General features: G+C 40.8%; 1 protein-coding gene across 3 annotated transcripts in view; it reads right to left on the bottom strand.

The window, feature by feature from the left end:
- Window positions 1–22,146, bottom strand: part of PIK3R3 (phosphoinositide-3-kinase regulatory subunit 3) — a 347,705-nt gene that overhangs the window by 9,838 nt on the left and 315,721 nt on the right. For all 3 annotated transcript variants that reach the window (XR_012160507.2, XM_073357839.2, XM_073357840.2), the window contains 8 exons: window positions 13,636–13,747; window positions 11,307–11,405; window positions 9,681–9,861; window positions 8,582–8,707; window positions 7,073–7,215; window positions 3,987–4,163; window positions 2,946–3,020; window positions 2,359–2,529 (listed from right to left, as the gene is read on the bottom strand). Coding sequence is in view for 2 of the 3 variants with exons in the window: in XM_073357839.2 (XP_073213940.1) it covers window positions 2,359–2,529; window positions 2,946–3,020; window positions 3,987–4,163; window positions 7,073–7,215; window positions 8,582–8,707; window positions 9,681–9,861; window positions 11,307–11,405; window positions 13,636–13,747 (1,084 nt within the window). In the remaining variant the exon portion in view is untranslated. The remainder of the gene's footprint in view (window positions 1–2,358; window positions 2,530–2,945; window positions 3,021–3,986; window positions 4,164–7,072; window positions 7,216–8,581; window positions 8,708–9,680; window positions 9,862–11,306; window positions 11,406–13,635; window positions 13,748–22,146) is intronic.

Raw genomic sequence — 22,146 nt, 5'->3', positions numbered from 1 at the left:
TGAAGGGGATGTTATAATAGAGATTCTGTGAGAAGATATGCTTCTAGGAAGAGCGGTTAGACATTCTTACAAAGTGATCTACATAACACAGAGGTTTTCACATGGGACAGCTCTTATCTCAGTACTCCAACCCCCACTGCTTACTTCTCAAACTCTTTCATTCCGAGGACCACTAAGAAATGGCGTTACAGCCCAGACTTTGCTAACCGCTAACTTAGCTCCAGTCCAATTCTACTTTAGACTAGCTTTGTCTAGTTTCTCTCCATGGATTTTTGTCAGAGGTAAGTGGACTGATTCTCAAAACGGCTAAGCTTCTGCAGATCCCACTGATTTCAGATTGCCGAAAAACAATCAGGCAATTCTATTTCAGACCTTTTATTTCAACAGTTACCAAACCGTGGAGATGGGAAACCCTTCCTTCTCTAGAGGACTCCTGCAATTCCAGGGTTATTTAGCGTGTCTAGCTTCAGAAACCTCTTCTGGGAGATTTAAAAGAAAAGTTCTGTTTCTCATCAGTGGTATCAGAAATAAACAAACAGAAGTGTTAGATACTGAGGTCTGACTATGTTACTAGAAGCTGTAACTATTTGATCCTTTGTTATGATTTCTAGGATATTGCTTCTTATAATATATCCATACTTAGCCTCTTAAATAACTATTTATGGAGGAGAGAATAAAAAAGGAAATAAAGCAGCTTGAACAATAAAAAGTAGGGAAAGAAGAATATAATTGGATTTAATGAAAGCCTCAGTTTGAGAGCAACCTCACTCATCTCACTTGTAGCACTTAGTAACCCTCTGAATCCACAAAACACTTCTGTTTAAGCAATGTCTACTTCTATAAAACCAGCAAAAAACATGAACGTTCATGAAATGACAGCATTTTGCTAAATGGGATTTTCAGGAGTTTCCATCTTTGAGTGGAAGGTGGGTGAGCAGCATAACCAGAGATTAAACACTCCAAGACCTTCACATGACCAGGATTCCTACTACACTGAATCGTAAAAATTGGGTTTGAAACCACCTCAAGACCCACTCCTGAAAAAGGGGGTGGAGGAGGTCAGGAGGCAGAAAGGCAGAGTTAGCTGTGGGACTTCTATTTGAGTCTAGTGCCTCAGAACAGTTACACAGCAGGAAATCCTCAGACTTAGTGTGACCCAGTCTCCTTTGAATCCCCCACCCTGCTTTTTTCCTCCCCAGGGGGAGCTGGTCTTCAAGATGCTCAGTCTCTGTGCCTGGGAGAAGAGAAGTACCATATCTATATCTCCAAGAGACTTCTCTACACACATCACTCCTTAAGTATGGTTCTCCAAAAGCCACGTGACCTAGGAATGATGTTTCATATGGTGCTTGACTTTAGGGTCTTCCTGTCTCCTTGCCCCCAGCTCCCTCCACCTTCTAGCTGGAAGTTTGGTTTTAGGTGGATTTTACTCAGGAGAACTTGCTCACTTAATAAGGCAAACAGCCAAGTTACTGTCTCTAGAAACTGATGTTTAGATGCCAATTTTCCCAATTTAAACGGTAAAGGCAAAAAGGGCCACGGAGCTTCCAAGAAAGTCAGGTGTGTGTGCATGCGTGTGTGTGTATTTTCTCACTCTCTTGAAACAGATGTGGCTGGCATTTCACCAGTACCTTGAAGCTAGTTGAGAATGTTGGGCTATGTTTGGTAGTCAGCAAACACAGCATGGGTTCCCAAGTCAGTTTGTTATCTAAAGTTATAGTAATCAAGTCCCCAACTTGGCATTTACTGAAGCACCACGATTATTCCACAAGCCTGGGAACTATTTGCCAGAAAGATCAGATATTAGATAATCCCCATGCTGGAACTTTTATAATCCAAAGTAAAAGCAGGTTACATTATGCCATTTCAGTGCTATTTTGTGGCATAATACTGATCAACAGAAATAATATGCTTTTCTGAAGTGCTATCATGATCTTAAACATAGCAGTGATGTGGATCTGCAGTTGGCATGTCTGCAAATCAGAACAAATCTCAACGTGTGCCACATGGAACATTTCAGCACCCAAACTTTGCTAATGTTCCTTATCAGAGAGTGATGTGAATATCTGGCCACAGATTATTATGAAGTTTCTTATTGGAATGCTGCAGAACTATAGCCTAGTGATTACATGACTGAAGATCATAAGGCCCACAATACCTGTGCCTCCAAACTAACAGCTTTCTGCAACAAAGTTGTACCATTGTAACCTAGATGTATCCACTGTATATTGCACTCATTTGAACATGTGAATTTTAAGGTGGCTTGAATTTTCTAAAGTAATTCAAATGGCAAAGATACTTGAGATTGACAATCTAGAGGTTTCCAAGTAAGTTAAACCATAACGAAAACAGACTTACACCACAGAACAAGCGTAACATCCTTTCTTGCTACTCTCTCGAATTAAAAAAGCTCCATCAGGTTTCCCACGGAGCAAATCTTCTGCTTGGATACGGTTGAGATCCCCAACAAACCAAGTTTTCTCATCATAATGTGGCAGGTTTTCATCTTCTTCATTCACAAAGTAAGTACTAGAGAAAGAGGAGATGGAACTTGTTAGCTCCATCACCCATTCACAAAAGGAATCAGTTATAAAGAGGAGGATTTATTCTGCAGAAAGCATTCTAAAGGAAGATAAAATGCAAATAAAAAAGTACATCTGGAAGAGGCAGTTCAAACTGGAAGACCAGCCTGCTAATAGTCACTTAATGTCAACCAAGAATCCTTATTCAAAAAGGTAGCAACATACACATTAGCTGAAAACAGATGCTGGTTCACAGGACAAAAACCAAAACAAAACCCAAAAAAACCAAAACAAAAGCCTTTCCCTTAGGATAAAACTCCAATCCTTTATATAGAAACTGGTATTTCATATTACTGAGATCCTCAGTGGGAAGACCGGAGCTCTGCCACTTATCAGAGAGATTAAATGTACAAGAGCACTTACTCATCAATATTTTCATTTTTGATTCCCAGCCAGTCGTTTATTCGCTTCTGTCTCACTCCTTTGTGATTGAGCCATCTGTCAAGATGAGAAAATAGAAAGCATTAATATGTTTCCTAGTTGTTTGCTACTGACCAAATAGAAGAGAAGCTTAGACATAGATCCCATAAGGAGAGAATCTAGAGACTGAGCTTACTCACCTGCAGTAAAGCCCATGTGAAAGACACAGAGACCCCAGGCAACATTACACAGTACACCCTTATATACTCTCCTTAGAATGATCTCTTTATTGGGGAAGGAGCAGCAGAGGAGGGAGCAGCAGAGGAGGCATGACCTCCACATCCTGCAGGTCAAATGTCGAAAGGAGGTACTATTGCAGGCTATGCTGGGTCTTCAGATGGAGGCTGCGGCTGCCTCCCTCTCCCAGAGCAGCATGCATGGTCACTAGTGCCTCTGTCCATGTAACATTCTCACCTTCTCTCTGAAGGGGTGTGTACATAGAGCAGGTGTTAACTCTCTGATACCACAAGGCTCAGAGGGAAGTGTGCTTTGGAGTGCTATGCCCCCCGCAGCCTGTGAAGTTCCAATCCTATGGATTTGGGTCAGTAAGAGGGAGTACGCCATTCTAAGGAGCCACCACTTTGACCTCCGCTCTTCTCAACCTAGTTCTGCTAACATTAGTGGAGGGAGGCGCTTGGTCAGTCAGAGGGCGTCTCCCTTTATCATCCCTGATGTTCTAACTCACATGAAAGCTACCTATACTGTAGAATGTGTACTAGTGATGTACTGGTGTACCAGATATGCTTTAAAGTCCGACAGTTAAAGTAATAAGACATGAAGTTATTATTACAGAAGTAGTGAAAGGCTAACCAGCTAATCATTTCATACAAGGGATCCAGTCTCCTATTAGTGCACACACAACTCTGATTATAAAAAGGAGACCAGACTCCCATTAGTATAATGAACATACATAATGATGGCAACGGTCTTTAACCAAGTTAATCACAGACACTGTTTTGAGGTGCACAGGCCTTGCCTACTTACACTAGATACTGATCTCTGATCTTGCGTAGCTGGATAAGATCGGGTTTGATGCTATTCATTTTCTTATCAATTTCCCTATTGTCCAGAGCTTGTTTCTTCAAATCCTGCTCCAGACGCATTTTACTATCATGGATCTCTCCCAGGCGTGATTTTAATTTCTCGTAATTCATCATTATTCTGTAAATAAATTTATAATGTTTAAGAGGGAGAGAAACATACAACAACAATCAGTCCAGACTGCTCTAGCCTTAAGAAAGTTATTGAATGGCTTACCTCTTATACACAGTACTGGAAGACAAAGAGCCATATTTCTTTATATCACATTCCTCTCATGTTACCATCAGTTTGGTAGTGGCTACTATTGTAAAGTGCTTTCACTTGGTTTGGAGTGCAGTTCTACCCTGAAAAGTGACTAAAAGGATGCTTCCTACCTACTCCTTGGATCTGTTCCTATCATACATTCAGAAACAGATCTTAAAATTTAAGACTTTTTTTTTTTTTTAAAAACTCTTGACAAAGCCAACACAGCTCTGGGAGTGAGCTAGATCGGACTCTCTCTATATACTCAGATTTACTTACTCAGGTTCTAAGCTGTAATACAACCCTAGCACAGGTGTCACTGTCAACAGGATTTGGTCTGCAGCAGACACTTAGTACTGGTGACGATGAGCACGTTGGAAAGAACCCTGCTTGACTCAATTTCAGATCTCAAATTGGTTTGCAGGCCTGGAAGTTAGGAACAACCTTCCCTTCTCCCCCACATTCCTTTACTTCACTTGTAAACACATTGGACACAAATTTTCTGGTGTCAGGATGAAACATGGGTGTCCCACAATGTCCCACTTTACAAAGTGCCTTTTCAGAGTAGAGTCACACTAAGGATATTACTGCAATTCAGAAGATGCCATGTCAGGTTAGCCATCTTACTTGCCCTTTTACCATAGAGCAATCTACAGCTGTGTTTATTTGCAAAAATCTTAGCAAGAACATTTATGACACTGGAATGAGACTGTATTCCTTGCACATAAACGCAACTGCTCATACTAAGAAATGGAAGTTTAATATCTACTCTGCAAAACTGTTTGGAGACATTTTATTACTGTGTAACTATATAAAATAGACAAAGCTGCTCTGCTGTTAAGCTTCCTACATTCAGACTATTTAGTAAAGGGATAGCATCTTACTTTGTGATTTGTTAAACGCAACATACATTTATGGCACGCTATAAAAAGTTTTAAACACAGAATAGGGGACTTTTTGGTTTACAGTAGGTAGTTGCTCAAATCACAGTAACTTTAGGCAACTAAACTAGGATAGGTTTTTTATGCAAGAACTGCTAGAAGTATCAAGAATTCAGAAGAAAGGATCACATTACTTTGTTGTGCTTAGGTATTGGCAAAGTTTGACAGTAAGAACTGCACCTTGCTATTAGCAGGCAATAGAGGTTTGAGCCTCAACCATTAACCTTTGTATGGACTTTGGCCAGATAGAAATTCAATCTACGTTATAAAAATATGGCTAACAGTGGGGTTTAACATACATTAAGATCAGATTCTAACAGAAGAAAATTTTGATGCAGTTCACATTGACTTACATTATCATCTCCAGCTCCTCATTCAAATTGCAGTAGGAGACTAATAGCCATTGACAGGTAGGGGGAAATCAGTGTGGTCTTTCACTGAAAAGTGACACTAATACTGGGATGGTGGGGTTCCAGATTTACCAAGTCTCCACTTGTAAACTGAGCATATTTGAAATGAAGAGATGTGTTCTCTCTCTATCTCTCAACTGCATCTCATGCAAATTCAGCTGGGGATCTGACAGTCAAGCTAGGTTATTTCCTTCTCACACATCAGTGTTAGAGATTCTGCAGCACAAATCATGCCCTCATTTGTACAACCCAATTAAGCCCTATGTGACATGTTCCAATGAAAACTGATTCACCCATGTTTCAGAACAACAGCTGTGTTAGTCTGTATTTGCAAAAAGAAAAGGAGTACTTGTGGCACCTTAGAGACTAACCAATTTATCTGAGCATAAGCTTTCGTGCGCAACAGCTCACTTCATCGGATGCATACTTTTCCACAGTATGCATCCGATGAAAAGTATGCATCCGATGAAGTGAGCTGTAGCTCACGAAAGCTTATGCTCAAATAAATTGGTTAGTCTCTAAGGTGCCACAAGTCCTCCTTTTCTTTTTGATTCACCCATGTAACTGAAACGTTAAACGATTTTGCCGATGCTTGTGGAGGAACAGAATTCAGCTCTCTTGTGCATTGCTATGATTTAAAACAAAGAGTTTCTTTTTGTCAGAGTCAGTAGATAAGACTATGAAAACACGTAAGAAAAAGGTCTGCTGAGTCAGAAGTGGCCATTTTTCAGGGCAGAAATCACACTTTGAAGAGTGCCTACTACCATCCCCACAGGTCTCCACTACCCAAAAACCCCTCATTGACTTAGATTACTATTGTTGTCTTACAAAGAGGTAGTAAAATATTATGGAAGTTTTCAGCTTTACAAATATTGGTTTGTTCTTAATTTCAAAATGTTTGAAGAACCTTTGAAGGCACTGGATTGGGGCCAAATCCTGATTTCTGATGCACATGCAACTCTTAGCAAGATCAATGGGAGTTTCTAAATGGGCATCCAAGAGCACATTACATGACAAGTGCTTTCAAGCTAGTCATTTCCGAGATTAACTCTACATGTGAGTGCTAGAAGACAGCTAACTTTTCTTTAGCTCATGTTTTAGCTGTAAATTAATTTCTCCCCCTCTCCAGATAGTATTGTCTGAGCTTTAAGAATATACATATCTAAACCTCAGATTTTCCTGTAGAGCTCTTCACTATAAAAATCTAGATTCATAGAAGTTAGAGACCAGAGATCATCCAGTCTACCTCCCAACAAATACAGGATTGTCCTCTACAGTGCACAACTGTTTGGGATATTTGAACATAGGAATATGAATCTTTAGTAAACATACTTAACTTCTTTAATCATATAAAAGAAGGCTTAACAGAATTTTCTGTTAGCTTTACTAGTGTGTCTATGTAAGGAGCACACACAAGTATGGTTTGAGATCCTACCGTTCGATTTCCTTCTCATTCCCCTCTCTGCGGAATCGTTCAATGTATTCTTTGCTGTATCGCTCTTGTGTGTGGCACTGTTCCTCAAATATTTTAATGGTTTCATTAAATGCTTCAATTGCAGTTCTCTTCATCTGAATTTCCTATACAAAGAAACCAAAACCAAAAAGCATCTTTAGTCATTTGCATCCTGAAATAAGTTACAAGCGCAAGACTCAGTTATGCTTCCTAAACTGATGGTCAGAAAGAAACTTTCAATTTTTTTTTTTTTTTTTTTAAAATTGTGGCAAAGTCTGAGTTTTATTGAAGAGGAAAAAACCCAACCCACTTTAGCCAAAGTCTCATAGAAAGCCGACCATTTCTTCCTCCACAAGGTTTACCAAGTTAAAAAGTACTTGTAATTAGGCTTCTTTGAAAGAGAATTCCACCACAGATCTTTAATAATCTAGTCCAACCCCCTACTCAAAAGTAGGACCAAACACCAACTAAATCATCCCAGCCAAAGCTTTGTCAAGCCGGGCCTTTAAAACCTCTAAGGATGGAGATTCCACCACCTCCCTAGGTAACCCATTTCAGTGCTTCACTACCCTCCTAGTGAAATAGTGTTTCCTAATATCCAACCTAACCCGCCCCCACTGCAACTTGAGATCATTGCTTCTTGTTCTGTCATCTGCCACCACTGAGAACAGCCGAGCTCCATTCTCTTTGGAACCCCCCTTCAGGTAGTTGAAGGCTGCTATCAAATTCCCCCTCACTCTTCTCTTCTGGAGACCAAATAAGCCCAGTTCCCTCAGCCTCTCCTCATAAGTCATGTGCCCCAGACGCCTAATCATTTTCGTTGCCTTCAGCTGAACTCTCTCCAATTTGTCCATATCCCTTCTGCAGTGGAGGGACCAAAACTGGACGCAATACTCCAGATGTGGCCTCACCAGTGCCGAATAGAGGGGAATAATCACTTCCCTCGATCTGCTGGCAATGCTCCTACTAATACAAGGGTGGTGTCCTTCGATACCTCTTCTTCTAGGATTCTATCCTACTTTATGACCCCTGTATGATGACACAGTTGCATGCAGTTCCTGGAAATGTCTCTTAGCTGGCTGAGGGAAAAAAAAATCCCTGGTGCACATACTATATAGGACAGCATCACTTCTGGCTGCTCTGATTTATGCTGGGAGCTGCTATGGTGCCTGTGATAGCTTAAAACCTTTATCTGGGCTGTGCCATTCCTCCAGAAGTGCAGTGCCATATCTTATATGGAAAAGCTACATTCAATCACATTTCCTTTACTTATTAACTTTGTAATTGTCATCCCCACACCAAAAAAGCCCCAAACTGAAATCAAAGACAAGACAAATTTGCTACCTATTGCTTACGCTTTTGTTTTCCTTTGTGTATTAATTTTTTTTTTTAAATAATAATTTGTTTCACGGTCTTACTAGGGATAGAAGTTCAGCTTTTCAGACAGACAGCTGCTGTAATGATCAACAAAAGGTTATTTTGAAAACTGACCTGTGATGTTCTGGTGTATTCTTCATATAGTCTGTCATACTCTTTACTCTTGTCCTGATACTGAGAGTGGTATTCCTGAAGCTTTTTACCTACTGCATCTATGTTATCTTCTTTTACCAACTGATCCTGTGTATATCAGGAAAGAAAGAAGGTAATTCTTTAGGCAAAGTAGTTTCTCTAAGCACTGTTCCTTGTCAACCTAGTAAATGTGCATATTTCTGTGATCAATTATGCAGCATTTTTTACATCAGGCTTCTAGAAGTATGGAAGAGAGATCTAGTCCGGCAAAGCAAAAAATAAGTTTCACAGTCTATAAAGTGAGCGACTAGAAATATGTAACTTAGAACTAAACCAAAAATTATAATAAAAAAAGATACCCAACAAAGGCAACGTAAAATCAGGAGATGCCTAGATCCCCCTTAGAGAAGGAGGGAATAATACAGGCAGGAAAGATCAAAGTTTTTTTTGTCTGTTTTTAAAACAAGAGTTCACAGAACTTGTGGAAAACTGCTACAACTCTGGGAGACATTTTGCTCAGTGTTAAAGACTGTCGTATAGCATGGAGGAGGAAGCGGGGTCAGCCCAAAGCCCCAGAATCTAGAGAACTAAGCACAGGGCATGGAGCCAGGTGGCCTTCTCACTTCTGCCAGTGACTGATTTTAACATATTTTGTACATAAACAGTTGCTTTGCATCCTAGCCCACAGAGCCCTGCATGTAATTCACTAAATCTCTCAGCCTCAGCTTCTCCACTTTTAAAATATAGGCGATGACAATTACCTACATCATAAGGATGCAGTGAAGCAGATGTTTACGTAGCTGGAAAAATTATGAAGTCTGTCAGTGTGAGTGCTCAAAGTAGAGGTCAGGACCTCCTTCTCCTAACTTTGTGGTTATTGTTTTAGACCCCATGGACTCTTGGAACCACTACTTCGTCCTTGAAAATGTGAAGTTGAGTTTTCAAGCATAAAAGGGCTTTGAGTTTTCACATGATTCATGTGAAAAATCCAGGCTCTGGATAGAAAGCCTAAGTTTTATGACAAGAAAAAACTACAAAAACACACATCTGCTAACAGTTATTGGTTCTCTGGAAACCTCACCTGTTGATACCTGGATACTGGATACATCAGCTTCACGTCAAGTTTAGGATTGTACTGGGCAAGAGATTCATGGCGGTAGTGGTTAATCAGCTCCACAACAGAGTTAAATGTCAATGGATCAGAAAAACCATATTTTCCATCCCGATGATAAATCTTTATCAGTTTGTTGTTGCCACCCTTCCTGTAAGGCAATACACTAGCTTAGAGGTTTTGTTGTGTGCATGGGTAGCATGCGTGCACAGACATACACACAAGCGGCCACATATATGGTATGAGTAGCCATGCTAAGTTTTTCATAAAGGCAACACACAAGAATCATTGTAGCTAGTCAGACAATCTAATATGTACCTTTGTAACTAAATTATCTAATATATATTAATATGTAAAAGGATAAAAGTAAATACATACAAAGGTCTCCTCAAGTTTTATCTGAGCAGCAGAAAAGCCCAAAGTAAATCTCTTCCAGTGTTCACTCGGGGACTACTTTATTGTATTTAAGATCTAGTTTAACTAGAAATTCTCCAAGGGGATGCTCAGAATTCCTTAAGGCAGCCACGCAAAAGCCCCAAGGTGAGCAACTAGGAATATGAAACTCAGAACTAAACCAAAAAAATTATAATTAAAAAACCCCAAAGAACACAAGGTCAGGAGATGCCTAGATCCCGCATAGAGAAAGGGTGAATAACAAGGGACATACAGGCAGGAAAGATCAAAGTATTATATAAATGAAAATGCACCTGCAAACCAATTATCAAACAAACAATCTCAAGTGTTGGATGCTAACACTGGATACTCAAACTTAAATAAATCCTTGGAAAGATTTATAACAGGGTAATTAATCCAGGACTTTACATTATCCAGGTTTGTATTTGCTGGCAACTTCTAGAAGTGCTTGCTTATTTTTCCCCCTACTAGCAAAAAAATTTAACAGTGCTCTGTCCTTTATCGGCTTTCTTAACTTATGGCTCCTGCAGATACATGCTTATATGGTTAAATATTCAGACCACCCCTAATTAGACTTAAGGCAAAATCCTGACTGGATAGAACTATTATCCTCACTAACTTCAGTGTGGTTGTGCAATATGCAAGTCAGAGCAGAATTTGGCCACAAGAGTACATTTTTAAACTCACGAAGGAAGCAGATTTTGAACTTCAAGACAACATAACCATCTATCACATGGCAACTCAGATGAAAGCTGATCCTACTATTTGGTGAACATACCGGACCAGATTCTGCACTGAGTTACACTCTGCTGTGCAATCAGAATCAGTGTCATTAAATGCAGTGTCCCAGCTTAACGGAACCTCCTTAAATCAAAGTACAGAGACAGAGAGAGATACAGAACTAGGACCTTTACTGATTATGTCTGCATCACAGAGACATCCAAATAATACTGTCCCAGTATGCACCGGGCTCAGCATAAGAAGTGGGATGGAATTTCCAGGAGCTGGTCATTTGTTTCCTTATTCCAAACTCCTCATCTGAAATCTCTGGAGAAATGTTCCCCAGACAGTGGAGACTACCACTGAGGGCATCTCAATTAAATACTAATGTGGTATCTACTGACACTGGCGACACTACTAAAAGCAAGGTATGACAAGAGAGTGAAAATACCCAACACTTACCGCAATGTCAGAGTGTAGTCTCCCTGCATCTTGGTTGATGCATCGCGCACCAGAAATGTTCCATCTGGCATGTCTCGTAATTTGTCATTTACCTCCTCCCTGGAGGAATGAAAGATTGCAAGAAAGATAAACGAGAAGTGTTAGGTAGACAATTTGCTTTAAAACACACATTCAAAGAGAGGCCACCAGTGTCAGGGTGCGTAAGGAATTAGATTTCCTTTCTGTTTTGCTTTCAAAATCTTATGCAATCTGAGGATTTAATGTCTGCTTTTCAAATTCTCTTATTTCAGATTTAGGATATGCATAGGGATAATATTTCTGTTCAGCCTTTAAGGCCATCTTAGACCGGTTTGAACTTGTTCACTTTTAGCAAAAACCAGCAGCTGCACTTAACTGCTGTTTAGGAAGAAGGTTATGTATAACAACAGTAGCAGCTGTGTTTCAGAGAAATCACCAAGTTCAAAATCTTTCATTGGGATTTGCTCACATTTAAATCCAAACTGGAAACAGGTGACTTTTGTGAAGGCACTTCTGGCCCTTTAAGAAACTGGCACGAACATGGTCATTCACAGAATGGTGTCAGAAAAGTATCCACACTTTAGCACAGTTCTAGTCTCAAGGTCCATCAGTGGTTTGATTTAGATATTTCTTTTACACCAGTTTTAAAACTACTGTAATGCCACTAATTCCAGTGGAATTACTCCTAATTTTCAACTGTTGTGAGAGAAGAAATTTAGGGTTTATTCTTTTAATTAAATGGAAGAGGCTTTTATGGAATGGGTAGGACCCATAAGCATTTCAAACAAAGTGTTTGAGCTAAGAGTTAGTTAAACTTTCAGGAAACTCATTCCATCCAAATTACATACCACGCTTTACTTACAAAACTAATACCTTGTCCTTTATGGCATCTTTCACACAAGGATCTCAGAGGTAAGTTACAAACCACACACTTTATCTATTTGATTGATTGAGAGCACCTCTCATGTACCCTCACCACCACCCATGAGATGCAGGCAATACACCTACATTTTAAAAGGAATAATAATGGATATTTTAATTCAGAGATTTCTACAAGAGCTTTTTTTCCATTCTTTATAAGTGTTCTTAGTGGCATTTAACTATCCTGGATGAAGAATCTCTTTCAAAAGAGCAATTTCCATTACAGATATGAATGGTATCGGAGAAAAAGGGAAATTGTTGCCACAGAACCCTTTATAGCTTGGACCTGACATCTCAGAGATGGCCTCTCCATGTCTCCAACAGTTGGGAATGGCTAGGATGCTTGAGCTTTCATTCTCTAGTAGTGCCCAGGGGGCTGGAGATGGAGTTCATTGTGGAAGATCCCTAACTTATTCTCCAGCCCTCAGTCCAATAAAGTAAATGTCTGTTGGCTTTTCAGGCACAATGAAAAGCTTATCTGTTGCCCAAGGCAGCTGGATTGACAACTGATGAAATATATTTGTGGGTTGTATTTTGTAAAAGAAAATGAAATGAACTGATAAAGTACATATAAAGCTATTCCTGCAAAACTGTATATACTGGGTCTCATTCAGGAGATCATTTACTCTGGTAAATCACGAGCAATGCCATTAGGTCAGTGTAATAATACTATTGTAAAAATGATCTAAGATAACAGAATCAAGCCCACTGGGTTTTGTAATCAGGTTTTGCCATTGTTCAATAAGGGCCTGAATTGTGCTACCCCCTCACACTGGTCTAAACGGGGTTACTTGAGTAAGGTACTAAAATGTAAAGGTGGCACAATCGGGATCTAAAGTCCTTTTTTCTTCTGTTAAGAAGGTAGTGGGGCTAATGAATTCTTTTCCTAGACAACACTCAGCCACAAAGCAAATAGCAATCCAAGACAGTATCTCATTCTTGTTTTATTTTCAGCTCTAGCATATTTAATTTACTGGTTTTATTATTTACATAAGAGACACACACTTACTGAAAGTTTCATGAATTGCTCATTCCCCAATGCTACGTTTAATAAATCTACTGACTGAAGCCAGTACATTCAGAATAGCTTTGTTTCACAACCAGAAAGGCTAGAAAAAAAAACAAAACTTAAGAATCTGTAGAAAGATTCCAAGAAAACAATTGTGGCCACAAGATTGTGAACTACTGTTCTAGAACAATAACCAAACAGAACACGTTAAACACACTCAGTTCCCAATTCAGCATAGTACTTAAACACACACTTCAAGCGATCTGCAAAATCTGGGCCTGAATGCAGTTCCTGAAGTGAAATGTTGCCTGAGTATACACAGGCCCAAAGGGAGCACAACTTAAAAAGGCTCATTCTAGTCCAGAAATAAACATTTTTTACCTTGAAATATCCCCCCAGTACCACTCTGCATCCTGCAGCGAGAAACTGGAATTGTCCTTTATTCCATTCATGTTGATCGGAGTCATCGGTTTTGGGGGCTTTGGAGGAAGAGCTGAAAAACAAAAAACAGATTTTTTCCATTTACCTTTCTGGCTTATATCACTAAAACGTCAAGAGGTTAACAGTCAAGGTATTTTAGTTAACAAAAGCCAGAAGTGAAACATACATAAGGCGAGGCAACGGAAATGTTACAGAAACTAGTCACTGGCTAATGGGAGAGAACAGGCAGCTTGAGTATGGATGTGTTTTCTCCAAAATGTATGGAATTCATAATTTATTAAAGCCCATTATACTAGGACAACATATGTCAAAAAGAAGTGAGCTGGGCCCCAAAATAACTATCTAGTCTCTAAATTGAACAAGTGGGAAATTCACAGGAAGTGGTAGTTCTTGGTAAGAGGATTCATGACAACCATCACAATAACTAGGATAATTTTACTGTTCACCGCTCCAAGCAAAATACTGAGGGCTTGTCCGTGGCTTCCGTCACAGCCTGGAAAGCATGTGTGTGTGGGGTTGGGGGCATACAGTTTTGTAACAGCTACAGTTCTCAGAGGAACTGTGGCCCTTGCCATAGCTTTTGAAGAGTAAATATGCCCCCCCCCCTCCTATGTCAGATCAACTTTGCTGACTGGTGAAAAGAGGAGGGTATAGTTTGGACCTCAGCTAGACTTCACTCCCCACTAGCAACACAAGGACTGCAACCATTGCCCCATGCTTAGGTATACAATAAGGAATGAGGAGCACGGAGAGGAGTAAGGGAGTAAACCGGTGCTGGGCTAGTCACAATCTAGCCCTAATTTGTCAAGCTTCCCCTTTGAACTGTAAGGGGTAGAGGCCATGTCTCAAGGGAGCACAACTCTCCATGGATATGTTCACATTGCAGCAAAAAGGGACACCACGTCCATGGTAGCAAGTCTCAGAACCCTGGTCAACTGACTCAGGCTCCTGCTACAGAGCTAAAAACAGCAGGGCAGACATTCCTGCTTGAACTCTGAAACCTGGTGAGGGGGCAGGATCATCTACACTACTATTTTTAGCCCCTTAGCGCAAGCCCAGGTCAGTAGACCCGGGTTTATTGCAGTGTAGACACACCACATGCTCCCAGGCCCAGATTACACAGCCTCCAGAAGGTGTGTGTCTCAAAATACTGAATATAGCAATGCAAGACTGCAATTCTTAATGCAAGTGCATGCAATCTGGTGCACAGTCAGGAATGCAATTATGATCACTTGAAACAATTTTTTTTGATCTCTAGTTCAAGTGCAGAGTGACTGGACATTGAGAGTTGCATTGCTTAGAGCCATTCATCTGTTCGCCTCTGAACCACACCTCCCACATTGAAAAAACAACAACAAACCCTGTACACTAACTGCAGTTTCAAATGCTATTTCATGTTGAGGATCCAACACACAGTAGCTTCACTGTTCTTGGACAAACCAGCAAGTACTCAACCAAGCCAATCTAAACTAACCTGAACCTTGACCCAGACGTTCACACTCTGGAGTTACTGACCAAGCACCTGATTCAGATAGTAGCATTCATTCTGTGGTACTGAATGTTAAAGCTGCAACATACAGGTTCGTTTTGTGGTTCAGCTGGGAATGTCCAGCTGTGCATGAGTCTAGAGGACCAATAAGATCTTGTATCAGGAGGGTGCAATTCCATTGGCCTCACTGAAGTTACTTGCTTCTACTAGATTTAATGTGGCCCCCTGATTTATAACCATGGTCGTTATGGTTGTGCGGCCCTTTCAGATGGTATACAGGTACTACTCAGAATGAATTAAGTTCATGCCTTAGTCTACCTCCTTGCTTGAAGCAGCCTCTTGGACAGAAGTCCCCAAACTGTGGGACATGCCCCCTTGGGGGATGCTGAGGAATATTTGGGGGAGCGTGGCAGGGGCCCAGGCCAGCACCCACTGGGGAAGGTGGGGAGGGAGAGCCACCCAGCTCTGCTTCTGGCTACCAGCCCCATGCCCAGGCCTCCAACTCCGCTCCTGGCTCCGTCCCAGCTGTGGCCCCAGGCTTGGCCCCCTTACCCCTGTCTGCACCCCCTCCCCCCCCAGGAGCCACAGCCCTGCTCCGGGGCAAGGGGGGGGGTGAGATAAAAAGTTTTGGGACCACTGCTCTAGGAGCTAAATTCTGATTTCTGTTACAGCAATGTAAATCCAGAGTATCACTGAAGTCAGTAGTATATCTGAAACCCTATGGCCCTGTGATTCTACTTTGTTTTCTGACTACTAAAAAGTTTAACTGGCTGTCATTTTATCCACAAAGTCTCTGTTCAGTCATATTTTTGGATTACCCCCCCAAAAAAGTACAGTGACAATTTCTTTTTAAACTCACGTTTGGACATTTCTGCCACGCATACTTTAAATGAACTACTACTAGGGGAAAAACAAACACACACACACAAACAACAAAGTGTAGACAATGTTTAGAATTCAGTAGCTAACAGCTGCCTTCAATACTAGGTCAGAATAAAAGATTCAAAAACCTGCTACTCTAGATCTGTTCCAGAACCTTCCATAGTTTTAACAAACCAATACCAACTAAGCAAGCACAGGAGGCTCTAGCTCTTTGCACTGCAGTGTTAAAAAAAAAAAAACAAAAACAAAAAAAAAAAAACCACGAACCACCACCTTGTAACCATAGAATCATAGAATATCAGGGTTGGAAGGGACCCCAGAAGGTCATCTAGTCCAACCCCCTGCTCGAAGCAGGACCAATTCCTAGTTAAATCATCCCAGCCAGGGCTTTGTCAAGCCTGACCTTAAAAACCTCTAAGGAAGGAGATTCTACCACCTCCCTAGGTAACGCATTCCAGTATTTCACCACCCTCTTAGTGAAAAAGTTTTTCCTAATATCCAATCTAAACCTCCCCCACTGCAACTTGAGACCATTACTCCTCGTTCTGTCATCTGCTACCATTGAGAACAGTCTAGAGCCATCCTCTTTGGAACCCCCTTTCAGGTAGTTGAAAGCAGCTATCAAATCCCCCCTCATTCTTCTCTTCTGCAGGCTAAACAATCCCAGTTCCCTCAGCCTCTCCTCATAACTCATGTGTTCCAGTCCCCTAATCATTTTTGTTGCCCTTCGCTGGACTCTCTCCAATTTATCCACATCCTTCTTGAAGTGTGGGGCCCAAAACTGGACACAGTACTCCAGATGAGGCCTTACCAATGTCGAATAGCCAGGTACGTGATGATTTCATGGGATCTCACAAGTCAAATGGGGGGCCTAGCAAGAATATTGTGATGCTGGTGGTAATTTTTCCTCAGTCAGTCTTATACCACAGACAAAATACGATGTTGGGGGTTACCATTCTGGCAGAGCTGATCTTTACACATGAAGATCATGTCCATTCTCAGCTTTGGCTTAATATTCTCCACCACTGCATTCGTGCAGCTCCATTGTAGGAAGCTGTAGTGTAGACAAACCAATGCAGGTGGGTGTTTTTTGTTTTTAAGTCACTGTTAACTGAACTTCCAGTGGGAACGAACCAGACCTGTCCAGACAGAGCAGGAGTCCTTCCTACTCTCCAGGAATGGGACAGAATTTGCCCCAAATTTGTTTCTTCACATCTACGGATTCCACACATCAGTAGGCTTAAGTTGGGAAGTTATATAAACAGAAATAAATACAATTAACACGATCATTTCTGTCTCAGTTAAAAGTCCATGAAAGCGTGTTGGTTTTTCTCCATAGCCTTTATTAATTCAGATATTACTGATACTGTACTGCTACACCAAAAGGCAAAAAACTGCCATGGAAGGAAGTTTATGAATGACAAAGGGCTTCTTCTTTGGGCTCCTCTAAAAGAGCATTTAGTTTGTGGCAAGCCGGGGTGTGAATTTACTTCGCACTAGCTTGCCATGCACTACTTGCCCATAAACAACCCTGCTGACACGCACTAACAGTTTGCAAGTATGCTTTAACCCAGTCCTGTTTCAAAGCAGGATAGATACTTAGTGTGGGGCAGGCAAGTGTGGAGTAGATTCACCCCCCAGCTTGCCACAAACTAAATCTTCATTTAGACAAGCCCTTTAGAATGTGATCCTCTGCACATGGATAAGGTCCTAATCTTTGCAGGCTGCTAGGTATATGTTGCTTGTTTGCGCACTATGGAGCTATTTCGCAGATCTTCTTCTGTTCGGAGCAATGGTTCTCAACGAGGGGTACGTGTACCCCTGGGGGTACACAAGGGTCTTCCAGGGAGTTGAGTACCCATCTAGATCAGCGTTTCCTCAATCTGAAGGCTCTAGCTCCCAGGTGGGGGGTAGGAGACAGGTTTAAGGGGATTGCAAATACAGGGCCAGCGTTAGGGAGTGGCAAGCACAGCAACTACCCGGGGCTCCATAAAGTTAAGTTACATGCTTCAGCCCCACCACCTGAGGCTCAGGCTTTAGACAAGGCCCACCAAGTAAAAAAAACAGGCTCAAGTATCACACTGAAATACAAGTACAATATTTATATTCCAATTGGTTTATTTTATAATTAGATGATAAAAATGAGTCAGCAATTTTTCAGTAATAATGTGCTGTGACACTTTTGTATTTTTATGTCTGATTTTGTAAGCAAGTCGTTTAAGTGAGATGAAACTTGCGGTTCTTAACCTTTCCAGACTACCGTACCCCTGCTTCAGAGCACTGGGAGCTTTAACAAAGAGCTGACATGAGCCCTGCACTTCAGGGAACCAAGAGCTCTGTATGACTGCACAGGTGTTGCATTAGTCTCCCCGCTATGATTTGGGCTTCCCCTTCTTCCCTTCCCTATGCCAGATAAACATCAGTTCTTATCAACAAGCAGGCAAGCTTGTGAGACTGTTATTCTACAGTCAGAAATATTTGAGTGAAATATGTAACATAGGAAAAGGGACAGGCAACAGATTTTGGGCATAACCCTGTAAACCCTTACTCATGTGAGTAGCCTTTTTTCAGGAGAGTCATCTCATTGAAGTGAAGCAGGTAGTTCTATTGTATAAAAGTGTTTGCTGGACAGGGCATTTTGTTTCAAGAGAACCTGGGACCAAACCTTGTAACTCAGTCACCCAAAGGATTGGACTGAAGTTAGTGGGACTATTCACATGAGTAGGGGTTGCAGGACCAGGCTCCAACTATCAGTTTACCCAGAATGTGTAATAAGGTTAAAGGCCCAAATACTTCTGATATTTCTTGCTTGGACTTTTTTTTTTCCAGCCTGGTAGTACTGTAATCTACTGGAAGCTACTTGAACAAAGTGCTGGATGTGAAAATATTTTAGGCTCTGCAACATAGAACTATGAACAATGGGACAGAGGCTTTTCATTTATGGGTTTAGCAAGTGCCTTTTACTCCAAACGTATTGCAGCAGTGAAGCAGCTACCAACCACACTGATGCTTTTACAGAATTTGTACAGTGATAAATTAGAGAATTACATAAATGATCTTAAGACAGTGGTGTGTGGATACTGGTAAAAGCTAACAGCAGTAGAACTAGAGGAAGTTCTGTGGTACATCTGTGTGTGTGAAAAGTAAATAAAAAAAATAAGGCATTAGACGTCAATCCCAATTTGTGAAGGACTTTAACAAAGTCTATTTCATAAAACTATACCTGACAAACAAAATATTGAGTTAAAAGCCTACAATAAAGTGAGGATAAAAAGGAAATGAAAATTGGAGTGTAGGGTGTGCAGAATACAAAACTTCCTTGAAAATGGAGCTGTGTCTTTCCACAGTCTATTCCTGAGGCACAAATCTGATCTTACATTGGTGACAGAGGAGTAAATCCACTAGGTCAATTGAGTTATGCTGCAGTAAGATCAGAATCAGGGCCACAAACTTTTTTTTTCTGAGACATGAAAGCAGCCATGTCTCAAAATGACAGAGTGCATTTGTTTCTCTCTCTCTTATTAAAGCATGAAAACGTTTAGCACCAGGGAAACAAAACACACAAATTCTTCAGAACAGCTTTAACACACACCTCATTTCCAAAATCCAAGGCTGCAACTGAACAAGACATTTCTTCACCTGCATCAGTGAGTTACTGAGATTAGATCCAGACTTCTGTGACTGCCTGGTATGGATCACTGAATTACAGATTGCCCCTCCCACCGTGTCTCAAGAACCAAGATCTTTTATTGGACCAGCTTCTGTTGGTGAGAGATACAAGCTTTCGAGCCACACAAAGCTTTTCTTCAGGCTTTTACTTATGCATGGGCAAGAGCCATTTTTTAATACTAGCATAGTTTTGCTAAAGCTTGCTCGTTAACAACCCTAACCTCCTCCAGAACCTGCTCTCTAAGATCAACTCTAGTCTAAAACAGAGTCTGTTGGAAAAACTGATTTCTGAATGGAGACAGCACTTCAGCCAATGGCAGCAAAGTACTGGGATCGTATGTTGCATGACATCAGCACACAGAATGTAGCTGTGCAATTTCCAGCAGGTAGTTTTGGCAGAGCTGTTCTACAGAAGTGAAATATAATTTCCTTCCCCCCCCCCCCGAGATGCAGGCACAGAGATTAGACGTCAGCAAAGTTATAGTTCTGATGCTTTTTCTTGAATGCATAGGGATTTGTTTAGATGCTACTCAAAACGCAATACAAATAGAAACCTCTAAGTCAAATCTTGTCCACAGCCAGTCTAAAGAACTAAGCATGCTGGCGATATATTACTGAGTTTTAAACATTTCCTAATTCTCCCCCCTCTTTACAAGGGAATTTAAATCTTTCAAGTCAATGGGCCATACTCACCCCCGAAGTAAATAGTGATATACATACTTCACTTAAGTTACAGCCAATATCAATTTAGTCCAATTGTCCTTTTCCTGCAAAAATGTTAAAAGGATCGTTTTCTTAAAACCAAAACCAAAAAAAGCAATTATAAATCTAAAGAACCAAAATGTGGATTTTTTTAGCCAGGACTAATTCAGGAGTTATGGTCTGTGATAAAGGCAGCTGCCCCCAAGAAAAAGCAATTGCGTTGATTTTAGTAATGCTAGATCACTAAGTGGCATCTAGTTCCATCACATACTCAATTTATTCCCTGGCTGCAGTATTTGCATGATAGATAAAAGTCTGCAGTTAATTAAACTTTAATTTAAGCTTTTGAGACAGATGCCAATGAGACTAAAAATGTCTGCATTACTGAACCTTTCTTCTAGTATTTTCCTAGGGACATAGGATTTACAATGGGAAGTGCAGAAAAGTGCTGAACTGCAAGACTAATTTGCAGAACCATGGCTCCCAATCAGTAGGCTGGAGTCAATTGTGGGTCACAGCAATTTTGTAAAGTAACTTGAGGATTTTTGTTTAACTATCCCTCTTTCTTTTTGGTAACCCTCTAATACAAATGCTGCTCCCTCCCTCCCACCCTCCACACACACCCACACACACTTTAGGACAAGTGGATCACAACAGATCAGTGGGATTCCAAGCTGAGTTCTAGGTTTGAGACAACCGATTAATATTCTGGGGGGTCATAATGCAATGTTGTATAAGGTAGTGCCATTATTGTGGAAGCATCTAGCTACTCTATAGTTAGGACTATATTTTCAAGTGGGCTCAGAACAGGACAAATTCCTCTCTAAAAGTAGGTGAGGGTGGTGTGAAATTCCACACCAGATTCATTTTATGCCCTCTGAATATTCTATATAGTTTTTGCTTTCTTCCCCCCCCCCCCATTACTTTTAATACGTCTCAGTGCAATTTTTCTTTGGGAGTCCTACATTTTTCATTGTTGACCAATCACAAAACTTGATAGAGAAGTGTATCTTGAGTAGGTCTGCTGCAAAAAGTTGTTTCTTTATTCAAAGTTGTGTTTAGGGTACTTTTTAGCTGTTATTCATGGCATAATTGAAAGCTTATGTGCAGTGTATGCAACAGAGAAACCCCCTGAAGGAGGAAACCTCGTTCATCAGGAACTTTTGTTAGAAATTTGTAACCTGCAACAGAAGGGCTCATGTGCACCTGCTGACATAAAGGTTCATGCACAGCTACTGACAGAAAATATTCTGTCAGCCACTGTGATTCTATCCAACCCCTTGCCAAGTCCCCATCCCCAATTCAGTATTAGGAAATGTATACACAAGACTTCATTGTGAAGTAGGGATGTTAACCTCCCACCCCAAAATACAGCTCCACAAAAGCAAGGTAACGAGTAGGTAAACCATTCAAGAGTAGATACCCTCTACTTCTCCATCCACCTTACCATAGATACCATGGACCATGCACCACAACCTTAACTCTGCCCATCTAGAGATGCCAGTCTTCCATGAAACCTTTTACCAAATTATTCTCGTCCAACACAGCCAACTACTAGGCCAAGAATTCACAACTACTACTATTGGGAGAAAAAAACATGGTAAAGGTGTGCATGCAGAATGGTGAAAGGCAGACAAGAGTTAAGATGTATGGATGGTGGGCAGAGGAACAGAAAGCATGGAAGATGGCTCAATTTTGTTTTCTTGCTT

Source organism: Lepidochelys kempii, chromosome 8, assembly GCF_965140285.1.
Source record: "Lepidochelys kempii isolate rLepKem1 chromosome 8, rLepKem1.hap1, whole genome shotgun sequence".
Taxonomy (NCBI): domain Eukaryota; kingdom Metazoa; phylum Chordata; order Testudines; family Cheloniidae; genus Lepidochelys; species Lepidochelys kempii.
Note: the sequence above shows the minus strand (reverse complement) of the source record. Positions and strands in the feature narration are given on the sequence as shown.